At 32.6% G+C, this 15258-nt stretch overlaps 1 protein-coding gene across 1 annotated transcript in view; it reads left to right on the top strand.

Moving 5' to 3' along the window:
- Positions 1 to 15258, top strand: part of LOC100917884 (transmembrane serine protease 11A) — a 39931-nt gene that overhangs the window by 12603 nt on the left and 12070 nt on the right. The window contains exons 4-6 of the mRNA XM_031943500.1: positions 1433 to 1500; positions 5175 to 5335; positions 13707 to 13745. Of these exons, the coding sequence (XP_031799360.1) occupies positions 1433 to 1500; positions 5175 to 5335; positions 13707 to 13745 (268 nt within the window). The remainder of the gene's footprint in view (positions 1 to 1432; positions 1501 to 5174; positions 5336 to 13706; positions 13746 to 15258) is intronic.

Here is a 15258-nt window from a genome sequence, read left to right as displayed (position 1 = left end):
TGTAGTAGCAAGGAACTGGAAATTGTATGGACGCCCCTCAGTTGAGGAATGGCTGAATAAGTATTAGTATAATAATATAATAGAATATTAATGTTCTATAAGAAAGGATGAGCAGTTTGGTTTCAGAAAATCCTGGAAAAACTTTTATGAACTGATGCTGAATGAAGGGAGCAGAACCAAGAGAACATAACAGATAATAAAAAGATTATATGATGATCAACTATGATGGACTTGGCCCTTTTCAACAATGGGGTTTTTCAATACAATTCCAAAAGTCTTGTGGTGGAAAGTATCATCTACATCCAGAAAAATAACTATGGAGACTGCATATGGATCAAAGCATAATGTTTTCCCCTTTTTTGTTGTTTTTGTTGCTTGTTTTTTTTTTCATTTCTTGTATTTTTTTCTCTTTTCGATCTGTTTGTGTGTGTGTGTTTGTGTGTGTGTGTGTGTGTTCATGCAACATGATGAACACAGAAATATGTTTTAAAGAATTACACATATTTAACCTGTATTGGATTGTTTGCTGTCTTGGGGGGCAGGGGAGACAAGAGGGAGAGAAATTTGGAAGACAAATTTTGCAAAGGTGAATGTTGAAAACTATCTTTGCATATGTTTGGAAAAATAAAATACTATTTTAAAAAATAAAGTTATAGACTATTTTATTTCTAGTAATTTGTCAAATACTGCTATGAATATATTGAGATAGAATAGGACCGTTCTGCTTTTGACCTTGCTTACTGGTGATTTTTCTAGATCAGAAAATAGATATTTTTAGTTAATTTTTCATCAATTCAAAATTACGTTTTTGAAGAAGACTAGATCAATTAATTTACAGCTCCATGAATGGAGTATTAGTGTGTTTCATAAACTATTGGAGTGGCTTTAGGCTAAGCTATTCAGCAGTATATTGAATTTGTTTCTCCAGCATGATATGAAATTAGTAACCTGCATTTTGGCAACAGTATAGCCAGTTAGAAGGTTTTTTTTAAAATGTTTTAAAAAGTGGCAACTCCTTTCTACAGAAATCTTTATTGAAATAACAATAGTAGCTAGGGTTTATATAGAATTTTAAGGTTTAAAAAGTGTTTTCCATAATTTAACTCAGAAAACCTCCAGAGTCATAGTGTACAGAAAGATATAGAAAAAAGAAACAACAGTTGCTGAGAGCAATAAACCATCCCAAGAGGAAGTAGCAAGGTTAAAAAGATAGACAAAAGGAAGAATGGAAGAAAAAACAAAGTGACTTACATGATGGTGCAAGTTCATAAACTAGCAATTGTGTAATTAGGCTAGATAATGGTAATAGCCTTCAGTTGGAGTTCACTGTGAATGACTTGATTCTTAATCAAGGACTCACTCTTATTGCAAAACATCTTTGTATTAACTCATATCCTCCTTCCCTCTCTCTCACTCCCTACCCCTCCATCAGGTGGATGAGACATTTATGGATTCTATCTTGAACAAACATTATATCAAGAACCAAGTAATCCAATTGACGTGAGTATATTTGGAAAATACAGACTGGGAAACGGTAACTTAGCAAGCATAAGTAAGAACCAATAATGGCAAAACCATATTTAGTCAATTTTACTCTGGCAGATTTTTCACATCAAATATTTTTTAAAAAGCAGGCGCTAAATCAGCAGCTAAGAAGATTATCTTTTTTTTTTTCTACTGTGATTTCCAAGAATAATGGACACTGTTAAAAAGAAGTACAACTTGTGGTTTGGGGTAATATCTTTTGCTGTTATTAGTTGTTTTTCATTTTGTTATTTTTATTTTTAGTGTTTGTAATGTACCCAAAGATTTTATATAGTGGAACTCTAATGATCTTTAGAAAATCAATTGAGTGACTAAAAAACCCTAAAACAACCAAAACCCATACATTACAAACATCAGAAATGATTTCATTTCTCAGACCAAGACTTCTTTTGAGGATTAAAAGAAAATTAATTCCTTTTCTCAGGGAGAAAAAAGCCTCTGGCTTTCATTGGCTGATGGTAATTGGATTATTCGAAATAATTTATAGTATTTCATAAAACAATTCATTAGTGTCTCAGGATGAGATGTACAAAATTCCCATTTGATTAGAGGCACTGTGTTGAAAAGGAGAGTCTTAAACTTGAATTTGGAATCACAAGACCTGAACTGGAATCTCAGCTCTGCTATTTATTATCTATGTTCCTGGAATCATAGAATCAGTCTGAGTTTCCTCATCTGATTTTTTTTCTTCATTCTTGAAGAGGAAAAATTACATCAGGACAAGCAGGGACGGCCCTGTATTCTGGCCAGAAACCGTGAGGGTTTTCCCCTCTTAGATTGATTTTTTTTTTTTTTTTTGAGTAAGTAGAAAAGACCTCTTTTGCCTTATTTCTTTCCTATCCTTAATCACTGAGTGGGTATAATCTCAGACAAACCGAGACCTGGGAAGCTCTTAGTTTAAAAAGTCCAAGGTCTTCTACTGCAATTGGAGACCAACTCCAGTCATCCTGATCTATGTCTTGCCACTGGACCCAGATAGCTCTGGAGGGGAGATTGAGGCTGGTGACTGCACATCCATATCTCATTTAAATCCCATTCACTTGCAAGTCAAGACATCATCTTCCTGAGGTCATCTGTCCTCTTCTAGAACAAAGGACAAATAATAACAACAGTGATACTGAAAAAGTATGGATTGGTCCATTGAGAACTTATTAGTAGTATGGTATAGTAGAAGGAATATGACTTGGGGATCAAAAATTCTGAATTTGCATTCTGCTAATAGCTCATACTTACATAGCACCTTACAATTCACAAAGCATTCATCTCATAGTACTCCTGACAAGTAGTAATATAATTATTATCATTTCTATTTTGTAGCCCAGAATCACAGATGTTAGGTGACTTCCAACTCACAAAGCTAGTAAATGTCAGAAAAAAGATTCAAATCAAGTTCTTAATAAACTAGTGTGCTTGTTCTATGCCATATAACATCTCATTTATTAAATATATCATCTGGGGCAGATCCTTTGATATTTCTAGCCCCAAGCTAATGAATTTAAAAACTTTCTATCCTGATTATGAGTAACAAGTACTGAATCACTGAAACAAATTTATCTTAGTAGAGTTCATTCAGCATCTTGTTTGATATCTTGTTCTCATTGCCTAGATGTTTTTTATCAAATCATTTAAATCTAGAGATGTTCTAGTGGGTACAGATTGCATACACTAAAAGAAAATTGTTTGTCAAATTGATATAAAGTACAATCTAAAGGCCTAATCTTCAGATTCAATATTGTGCATGAAATAAAACACATAGTACTAACTAGGAATTTTTCCCTTGGGGCAAAAGCAGTTCTGATGAAGTAAAGAAGAAGGTGACAGAATGTGTTGGTAAATTTATCATAACTGGTTCTCTGAAAAGCACAAAACACTTCCAAGTATAACTTATTTCATTAATATTTTCTCTACTACTTTAAGTCTAGATAATCTACCAACAATAAATTAAGCCTGGTTTGTAGTGTTTGTAATTTTCTGAGGTATGATATTCACAAAGAATATTTTTTAATGGAGAAAGCACTAAGAAGTGGATTGAGCAAATGGGTCATGAGGACATTATACAAGACAATCTAAAAAAGAGGACCACAAGATGAGTTAGGGGAATAGAAGAAAAGGAAGAAAAGGAAGAAAAAGAAGGATTCCAAGAAGGAAGTGTTATCCACTCCAAAACAGAAGCTTCAGCTCTTTGTAAACAGGACTTTTTTTTTCATTAACTGTAGCCCCGTGCCTAACAAAATGCTTGGCATATATGTATAGTATATATGTGTATGTACAGTAATCAATTGACAAATCCCTATTTACCTTGTACTAGTTACTGCTTTGGTGAAATACATGAAATATTCTACAAATGACTCATAGTTTCTACTCATTAGCTAATCCCTCTCCTTCCTTCCCCCCTACTCTTTTTTTAGCCTGAAGAATTTGGGAGATTCATTTTTCTTTAGCTTTTTATTCCTAGAATTTAAAACACAAACCAACACACAGGAAAAGAAATAAAACTTTTTATCAGACTTCTAGGCAAATCTATACCTATATAAATAGATTTGAAAAATAGCCTGAAAATTGCTAAATTCTCTCAGTTTTGAAATAATTCAGCTCTATGATATTACATTAAACCAAGGTATTATAAGTACATACCAATCTTTACCACATCCTACTTTATGACATTACTGTCATCCATTTATTTCCCTGTGCACTTAACCTGACACACCTTCTGACTTAATGAATAATATGGAAGAAAAACAAAAACAAAAACAGGACAACTGTCTTCTGTGAGATAAGAATGAGGAGAAGAGTAAAAAATTAAGGTCATGTGGATTGAGTGAATCAAGCCATCACTATGTCAAAAAATTCAAAACCATTCTGCTCCACATAAATATCAAATTAATGAATAAGTTTATAAGAATTTATTAAATGTTTATTATGTAATAGCCACCTTCCTAAGCCCTCTGTTATATACAACTTATGATGGGAAAAATGCATTGGTCATTCAATAAAAGTAAGGAGAATGGACAATGATATCCTTAGGATGCCAACAGAACATAAGAAAGGCACTTACAACCCTGAATTAAACCCCGTGGTAAATGTGGTGAATGGATGGGAAGAAATGGCAAGAGTTATAAAGGAAGAGCAAGTAATGATAGATTGCAACCTGCATCACTGAAGGAATATCTATATTAAAGAGATCATAGATCCACTGGGATATGTACAGTTTATTCTTCCACCTGCTGATGGAGCTACAATGATAAATATGACATGTTCTCCTACCTCAAGAAGCTTGCAATTTAGTAGGAAGAAGATAAAGAAATTATATAGAGAGATAAAATAAAAATTAACATATAACTGTATAAGATGAACATAAAGGGCTTTAAAATCAAATAAGAGAATAAGTATAGAAAATAATCTAAATATTTAAGAGTATAGAATTTTAGCACTAAAGATAGCCTCAAAATAGCCTCAAAATGATGCAGTTAAATAATTTCATTTTTCTTACAAATGAAGAAAGTGAGAATCCATGTTAGGTTCATCTAGCTAGGTAGTGATAGAGCTGGGGCTTGAACTCAAGTTATCTGATTCCCATTCTATTGATTTTTCTTCCATGGTATCTCCCTCTGTTTTTTTGTGTTTTGCAGGCCAGACATAGATGGCATGAAAGCAGATGTTGTGATAGTGTTTCAGTTTCCCTCTAAAGAGAGAAGGGAAATAAGAGAGAAAAAAATTCATAATATTTTACATCAGAAAATAAGGAATACAAGAACTCTAAGGATAAATACTTCATCCCTTCAGCTCAGTGGTGAGTATTTGTTTTTCCAATTATTGTTAATTCTTGTATTAAGGCATTTACTTATAAATAATAAATAAATAAATATATATATATATATATATATATATATATATATATATATATATATGTATTGGTCATTCTTCCACCAAATAAATAAATGAATAATGAATGACAATGAATAAAGAGATAGGAAGAGAAGAAATAAGAATTTATTAAGCCTATAGTTAGGTGCCAGGTTCTATGCTAAGCTCGTCACAAATATTATCTCATTTGAACCTCATAATAACTCTAGGAGGTAAATCTTATTATTAACCTCATTTAAAAATGGAGAATACTGAGGCAGAAAGAGATTATATCACTAGCTCAGAGTCAAATAGCTAATAGTGCCTAAGGTTGAATGTGAAATCAGGTCTTCCTAATGAGACATAGTGCTTTATCCATAGTGACCCATAAAGCCTCAAGAAATAAAAATAAACAAATAAATATGTGGCCAAAATGACATAAGAAGCAAACAAACATCTTAATAAATGAGCAAATAAGTAGGTACATAAATGAATAGATAAATAAAGGCAGGCAGGCAAGAAGGAAGGAAGGAAGGAAGGAAGGAAGGAAGGAAGGAAGGAAGGAAGGAAGGAAGGAAGGAAGGAAGGAAAGAAAGGAATGAAGGAAGGGAAGGAAGGAAGGAAGGGAAGGAAGGAAAGAAGGAAGGAAGGAAGGAAAGCAAGAAGGAGGGAGGGAAGAAATAGGTGGGTAGAGATGTAGATAAATAAACAGACAAATAGATTGATGACAATAAGATAAATAGCATTCACTGTTTTCCTTTATCTGTCTATGCTCAAGTTGTGACTTTTAAAAAAATGAAATCTTAATAAATCTTAGTTAGGTCATGGAGTGGCTTTTATTTTCTGCTGAACGAAGCAATTAATAGTACACATTCCAAAATAGCGGAAGTCAATGTTTATCAATAATAAGTACTAGCTAGGCTGTCCTAGCTGTTGTCTCTGTGACTAAGCAACTGAAAAATCTATGGTGTTTTGCAAGTTCTACATTTTTAGTAGAATCTGGAACATAGTCAAAAACCTCTTTTTTTTTTTTTTAATAGTCTTTTATTTACAGGATATATGCATGGGTAACTTTATAGCATTAACAATTGCCAAACCTCTTGTTCCAATTTTTTACCTCTTACCCCCCCACCCCCTCCCCTAGATGTCAGGATGATCAGTAGATATTAAATATATTAAAATATAAATTAGATACACAATAAGTATACATGACCAAAACGTTATTTTGCTGTACAAAAAGAATCAGACTCTGAAATATTGTACAATTAGCTTGTGAAGGAAATCAAAAATGCAGGTGGGCATAAATATAGGGATTGGGAATTCAATGTAATGGTTTTTAGTCATCTCCCAGAGTTCTTTTTCTGGGCATAGCTGGTTCAGTTCATTACTGCTCCATTGGAAATGATTTGAAAAACCTCTTTTGTTTAAAGAATTTGTAGGATGTTACACATACTATTTTCCCCAAAGGGATGAAGACACGAATGGCAAAAGCAAGTTCTAACAGATAGCTACCTCCTTGTACTTTGGGAGTTAGTTATTAACTCTTTGGTGGTCACTAGACCTTTCTAAATAAGTTTTACAAAGCACTAACCTTCAAAATTATCTTTTAATTTTAATTATTAAAAATTATTAAAATTATATTGTCCTAATCAAAAAAAAAAATAAAAGAAAGAAAGAAAGAAAGAAAAGAAAGAATCTGAGAAGTGCATTGTATACCTTCTGTTGCCTTAGGAAGCCAATCCCAAAAGACATTCTGAGAACTACGAGATAATGGCCACACTGCTGAGTTACATCACGGATTGTGGAATTACCAATACCTAAAGCGCTTCCAGTTTCATGAGCGGGGGTGCTCTTTCCGTTGATGCAGATTGCAATCACGCTATAACTAAATAGATGATCTACTAGAGCTGTAACTGTTTTCAACCCTCAAAGTGCTCTTGTGAAGAGGCACTCTGAACTTAGCTAGGAAGGCCCTTCTGAAGCGGTATATTTATCACTTTAAGAAGGGACTGGTGATTATTACCCCATACTTAAGAATTTTATAGTTTGATAGCACCAGTCAGAACTTGTGCTTCCCCGGAACAGTCTCAATGAACAAGGGATAATCTCTTTTTTAAATTATTATTATAGCTTTTTATTTACAAGATATATGCATGGGTAATTTTTCAGCATTACCTTTGCAAAACCTTCTATTCTAACTTTTTCCCTCCTTACCCTCCCCCCCTCCCCCAGATGGCAGGTAGATCAATATGTTAAATATGTTAAAGTATATGTTAAACATAATATATGTATACATATCCATACAGTTATTTTGGTGCACAAGAAAAATCAGACTTAGAAATAAGGTAAAAATAACCTGAAAAGAAAAACAAAAATTCAAGCAGACAAAAACAGAAGGATTAGAAATGCTATGTAGTGGTCCATACTCATTTCCCAGACTTCTTTTGCTGGATGTAGCTGGTTCTCTTCATTATTGAACAAATAGAACTGATGTGGTTCATCTCATTCTTGAAGAGGGCCACATCCATCAGAATTGGTCATCATATAGTATTGTTGTTGAAGTATATAATGATCTCCTGGTCCTGCTCACTTCATTCAGCATCAGTTCATGTAAGTCTCTCCAGGCCTTTCTGAAATCATCCTGCTGGTCATTTCTTACAGAACAATAATATTCCATAACATTCATATACCACAATTTATTCAGCCATTCTCCAATTGATGGGCATCCACTCAGTTTCCAGTTTCTGGCCACTACAAATAGGGCTGCCACAAACATTCATGCACCTACATGTCCCTTTCCCTTCTTTAGTATCTCTTTGGGGTATAAGCCCAGTAGTAGCACTGCTGGATCAAAGGGTATGCACAGTTTGACAACTTTTGGGGCATAATTCCAGATTGCTCTCCAGAATGGTTAGATTCGTTCACAACTCCACAACAATGCATCAGTGTCCCAGTTTTCCCACATCCCCTCCAACATTCATCATTATTTTTTCCTGTTATCTTAGCCAATCTGACAGGTGTGTAGTGGTATCTCAGAGTTGTCGTAATTTGCATTTCTCTGATTAATAATGACTTGGAGCATCTTTTCATATGACTAGAAATAGTTTCCATTTTTTTCATCCGAAAATTGTTCATATCCTTTGACCATTTATCAATTGGAGAATGGCTTGATTTCTTATAAATTAGAGTCAATTCTCTATATATTTTGGAAATGAGGCCTTTATCAGAACCTTTGACTGTAAAAATGTTTTCTCAGTTTATTGCTTCCAAGGGATAATCTCTATTCCATGATGAACACTTCCTTCCCAGCACATTCTATAGTCCCAGACAAATCAGCATGTTTTCTATTACCAATATATCATATTCCATCTCCATTCTTCTTGCCTTTGAACAACTTCTCCCCATTCCTTTTTCTACTTTCTTCTAATTTCTGCCTTATGGAATCCTTCCTTCCCTCCAGAGTTCAGCTTAGGTAGTACTTTCTATGGAAAGGCTGTCTTGATACCTACTCAGTTTACCAATGAACTTCCCCTGGAACTTATTCTGGATCTATCTTGTCTATATTTTGTACTTACTGGCTGTCATTTTGTCCTTTACTCCTTAGACAAACAATATATTATAAGACACTGAAAGGTAGGAGTAATTTCTTTTTTTTATCGTTTTAGTTCTACAACCTAGTATAACACATAGTTGCTGTTTAATAAAAGTTTACTGCTAACAAGTCTCAAGGGAAAACTTTAGCTGGAGGTAGCCAATAAAGAGCATTAATTCCTTATGAATCTAAAAGACCAGGTTACTGCAAATGATATATGAAATAATTTCAAGCACGTGGTCTGATTTCCTTCAGTCTCATTACCTGACTTGCATTTCTGTTAGGACATAGGCTGTTGAGCTAAGACTTATATTCATGTCCTAAAATATATAGGCTAACAAATGGAGAAATAACCTGAAATCTAGAAGATCTTGTCCTGTCACAACTTATTGAGGGATCACCTGATATCATTTGACCTTTCTTAATTTCTATTTTATCATCTGTAAAAGGAGGATAATTAATTAATATAATTTAATAAATATAATTGCTCCCTTCTTCCCAGGGATATTGTGAAGATTCAAAAGAATGCAGAAAATACTTTTGAGACATAGGTGCTACATAACTACAAACTATTACTATTCTGTAAATTGTTCCTTAGGATTAGAATCATTGCAGACTAAACGTATTTATGTAAATGAAGGGCATCAATAACTGGAGGGCTAGCTCAACAGAATTCAGTCCTTCCCCTACCCTGATTTGTGCTTTTTAACCAAAAGATAAAACAGTGTCTCCCTCTAGGAAAAAGAAAAAAAAAGGTTCCTTATGTGAATAATTTTTATAATCACTGACATTTATGTTAACATTTATTGGTCTGCAAAACAATTTATCTATATATTGTCTCATTTAACCTTTACAACAGCTCTGTGAGGTAAGTGGCACATATATATACATATGTATATATATATATGTGTGTGTGTATTATATATATATACATATATATATATAATATAAGTTTTATTCTCTAAATGAAGAAACTGAGATTTAGAAAAGGTGAATCACTTTCTCATACTCATATAACTGAAAAGGGTTAGAAGCAAATAACCCAGGTCTCACTTCCTTGCTAGAACATCACTGTTCCCCATACATGAGACTGATTTTTCACATACAAAGACAAGAATGTAAGAATACAGGCACTTTGAATGAAAAATGGATAAATATTATTTCAAAATGCTCTTTAACTGTTAAAAACCTCTTCCCCTGAGAGAAAATATCTTCCTCAACAGTCTAAGATGGCTTTTAAAATTCTTACATGGATCTAAAACTGTCAGGGAACCCAAAATAAGCTTAAAATTTCCTATAAGAACTACAAAAGTAAGGCCTGTAACAGGTTGTTCTGTGCATAATACCAACTTTTGGGAACTTCCATTTAAGTTAGAAAATGACTTGATCAAATAAAACCTTGAGAAAAAAGCTGTCAACTTCCAAACTCAAAGGGGTAATTTTCAGTGGTGGAGAGTAATGCTTTGTTTTCCATTCTAATCTAGTAAATAATATTTGGACAGAGTGAAAAGCCAGGACAAGTGCAACATCATCCATTGTAGGTTTGACTACTAACTAGAATAATTATTATTTCTCTGAGAGAATAGCAAATTATGAATGTCTACCATGTTGTTTTTGCCGTTTTTCTGTTCTGTTCTACAGTGAAACTAGACAAGCAAGATGTTGACTTTAGAAGCACTATTAGTCCTTTGGGCACTGGTAGAAAAAGCATTTGTTTATCCTTACCAAGTGATATTGAAAGGATCATCTAGCCAACAAGACAAATAAGTGAATTGTTATTGGAAGCCAATATACTAAAGCTATAGGCAGAACTGTGAAGTCATCAGTTCATTTTTTCATTATTTGTTTCTCTGCTCCAAACTGATCCAAAAAGAATTCCTCTGTTAGAATGTTTTCTTGGTGTTTTTTGCTTTGTTTTGTTTTGTTTTCTCTTTCTTCTTTTTTTCCCTTTATTTGCTTTTCAGAACTTCTACTTTAGTGCTTAATTAGGGTTTTTATTTTAGTGGGTTTTAGTTTTAAATAAATATTATTTACCTTATTGGAGAAAGGTCTATTTATTTCAAGGGTCAAGGTAGGTAGCATAGTAAATATAGTGCTGTGACTGGAGTCAGAAAGAATCTATGGCCTCAGATACTTAGTTGTTGTGTGACCCTGGGTAAGTCACTTTACCCTGTTTGCTTCAGTTTCCTCATCTATAAAATGAGCTGGAGAAGGAAATGGCAAAGACTTTGCCAAACCAATATCTTTGTCAAGAAAATGTCAAGTGGGGGTCAAAAAGAGTAGAATATAAGTGAAAAATGATTGAATAGCAACCACAAAGACAACTACTTTTTCCTATGTTTTCTTTTGTTTTTACCAGAAAAAGGATTGTATCTTTTCAATAATTTTTCTGTCTATTAATACTGTTTTTTTCTTGTTCTTATAATCAATATAATCTATTTTTAATAGTTTCTCTAATATTGAACTAATCCTACTTTCCTGGTATAAATCCAACTTGGTCATTGTATTTAATAATTGTGACACATTGCTATATCCTCTTCACTAATTTTATTTAAAATTTTGTGTCAATGTATATTAGGCATATTAGTCTATAGTTTTCTTCAAAATTTCATGTTGAATTTATTCATTTGTCCTTTCTTTTATGTTGATTATGTAAGCTTAACCTAAGTACTATTTTGACTGTGTTCCAAAAAATATTGGAATGTTTGTTTTTATTAGCATTAATGAAATTACCTAATTTTTTTTTTTTGTGATTTGTTTTTTGACTCAATGATTCTTTGGGTTTGTCATTTAATCTAGCTAGTTTTTAATCTTTTCTCATTGACTATGATTTTATTGCATCATGATCACTAAAGGATATGTTTAATATTTCTACTTTTTTGTATTTCTTTGTAAAAATTTTATACCTTATACATGTAGAATTCTTGTAAATGTGCCATGCAAAGGTAAAAAAAAATATATATATATATACTCCTGTCTTCATTCAATAATCAACAGAGATCTATTATCTAGAACTTTTCTAAAATTTTTTTGAGGTCTTTAACTTGTTTTTTGTTTATTTTTGTTTAGATTTATCTAGTTCTAAAAGGGGATGTATTGAGGACTTCATTATTATTATTATTATTATTATTATTATTATTATTAGTGTTTAGGCTTTTTGTTGCCATTAGGGCTTTCAGATAGTCCAATGATTCTGAAACATTTTCTTGATCTATTTCCATATTAGTTGTTTTGATATGAAATACTTATGTTTTCTATTTTTTCAGTATTTTGATTTTAATACTGTCTCATACTCATTAACTTCTATTTAATCTATGAGAATTTTTAAGTACTCAGTTATTTGAACATATTGTCTACTTCTTTTACTACAATGTTATTTCTCCTTCCAAGTCAATGCACTGAGGCTCTCATTTCTTCTCCAATTCTTTTCGTTAGCATCTCATTTATAGAATAATTTTAACTCTTTAAAAACTTGATTAATTTCTTCTAGGAATTCTACTTAACTTTGAGTCCAAGCTATATTTTTCTTTAAGCCTTTGTTTATGGATGTTTTGTAGTGATTTTTTTTCTTCTGAGTTTGGCATCTTTATTATCATAATATTTTTCATGATGTGAATATCATGATGTTGTTGTTTATTAATTCTTTACTCTTAAGACTTGATGTTAGGGCCAGGTCCTGTGCATTTCCGTAGGGAATTCTGGGCTTAGTTTGATCCTGATTTGTTTTATCTTGGGTCCTTCTATTGCTTTCTCCAGGAGTTGAGTACAGTGTTCTTGAAGTATCTTTCAAGTGATTAAGACTAAGGACCTACAAATTTTCACTATACAGGAGCTTAATTTAGGATGAAATATGATCACTGCTAAGCCCTAATCTAAGCATTTGGAGTTCCCGATGCTATTTTACTTTGGAGAGTAATGGGGACACAAGTGTAGGAACTCTGGTATATTGCTATTGGTCCTGGGCCCTAGCCCCTTTCGACTAGCTGAAGGAATCTATAGATTCAGAACTTTGGTCTGGGCTCCTTATTCTAGTTTCTCATTTATAGACTTCAAATCAGGTTTGGAAGAGAGAGAAAGCATCAATAAAGTCTTCCCAGAAAAAGTGTCATTTCACGTGAATCATGGAAATCATGATATACATTATGATATAGAAAGAATTAGAATTGTAAATAACTCAAAAGGACATGGAGGAATGCAGGTTTGTTATCAATATGCTCTAGTACTTTACTGTACTTAAAATGAATCGAATTTAAGAAGTTCTATAAAAGATATCACCAAGAAAATGAAGACCCTAGGAAAAAGCCAGATCATATATCAAGGTTAAAAGATCCAGAAATAGATAAAAGATCCAGAAATAGATTCCCATAACCCAATATATTTAGTAATTCTCTGAAGAATGTATGTGAATGCTCAGAAAACATTTGCACATTAGAAGAAGTTGTAGACAAGTTATATCTGCATTAATGAAATCATTCCATCAAGGTGATTGACTTTAGCAAATCAAAGTATGTCAGTCTTGTCTGACTCATTTCACAGTTTTACTGAAAATGCTGAACACATTGTTCTTTATACCATAGAATCACTTTATCTGATTAGTCTTTTCTTTCAAATATTTAGTTGAAATTATGATAGTATAACCAAAATTCACATATGATCAGAATTCTATATTTGCCAGAGAGAAAGATCCAAATAACTTCAAATCTTGCTATTTCACTTTTTCTTCCAGCTATGAGTTCAACATCGGGCAAGCTAACTGTCCAATCATGTAAGTCTAAGAACTTTATTTAAATAATTAGGAGAGTTTCCATAGCATAAAAAAGGAAACTCTTTCAAAATAGAGTATCATCATTTCCCCTCTACAAACACATAAGTCAGGCAGTCATTAAACATTTATTATGGCACTTTATGCTAAGCACTCTGCTAAGCACTGGGGATTTAAAAAAAGAGAGATAAAATCATGTGTTCTCTGAAAGAAAATAAATCCTTCAATCTACCTATTACAGACATGCATTAAAGTCTTGTAAAAAAAAAAACTGAAGCTGAATAAAAAGTGAATTTTAAAGCTGATCTTTTTCAGTCACAAAATATACTCAAATCATATTAAAGAAGTAATGAAAAATTGTCTGAAAGAAGGATACTGTCTTGTCTAAGGGAAATATGTGCATATGAAAATTACAATGGATGTTTTGTGCTGAGGAATAATATATTTAAAAGGCAGCTTAAGTGGGACCCAGAAACTACTAATGGCTGACCTCAATTCCTTAGATAATAGGTTGCCCTTCATCTACAAATAAAATGTAACTATATATTTCTCCCACATTCCTTGCCTTTGGCTAGTCTTTCTTGTACAAATGGTTCACAATGACCAGTTTACTCAAAATAGCTAAGGTTACTTGCTTATATAAGTCTAACTAGTCTATGCAGGATCTGCACCCAGTATTTATATTTGCTTCATCAGTGCCATGTTCTAATCAATTCAAACTCATGGCAAGAATATTAAATATTATACTTGTCTCTGATGCACATAATAAGGATGCTTGATTAAAATTGTTTTATCACTATCTCCAGAGCAGTGAGATTTGCCTGAATGATTCTACCAGATATAAGCACAGGCTCCATTTTTTCCAAGGAATCTTGAATGATCTTGATATAGAAACGGGAGAGATTTTTCTACAAACAAGTCTATAATTTGTTGTTTTGTTTTGTTTTGTAATCAATAAATAATAAACTCCAATGGCCTGTCATATTTTCAACAACTTTCCATTTTAAGGTTGTCAAGATATGGTCCATTGTAGAATATTGCTTGTGAAAGACTTCTTGTTCCCTACAAAAACTCTTATCAAAAATTTCTCAATTCATATATAGATAAAACTGACAAAAGTTTCTCTTGCTAGGAAAGTAGGTATATTGATCAGTAATGTTTTTATATTTTCGTGGTTACCTTTCTTTGCCATTAAAAAGACTCAAGATTTTTTCTTGATGTTGATTTCTCCCTCTCCCTTAGATAACTCATATGTCTCTTAACACCTTCACAATTGTGTCTTCTCCAACATAGATCTCCTTTTATACATACCCAGTCCAACCTGTCTATTTTTCTCCTATTTATTCTTTTTAGTGCCATTTCTATTGTGACATTAAGGTCCCACTGTGGTGGTTTCTTTACCTTTCATGAAGAAAAGAGTTTATTAAAACAGTTTCTGTAAATTGTCAAATTTTTTTTTTCTGTTTTCTATTTTCCTTGTAGAATGTCCTTGGGAAACTTTGCTTAATCAGATATA

This window comes from Sarcophilus harrisii, chromosome 6, assembly GCF_902635505.1.
Source record: "Sarcophilus harrisii chromosome 6, mSarHar1.11, whole genome shotgun sequence".
Taxonomy (NCBI): domain Eukaryota; kingdom Metazoa; phylum Chordata; class Mammalia; order Dasyuromorphia; family Dasyuridae; genus Sarcophilus; species Sarcophilus harrisii.
Note: the sequence above shows the minus strand (reverse complement) of the source record. Positions and strands in the feature narration are given on the sequence as shown.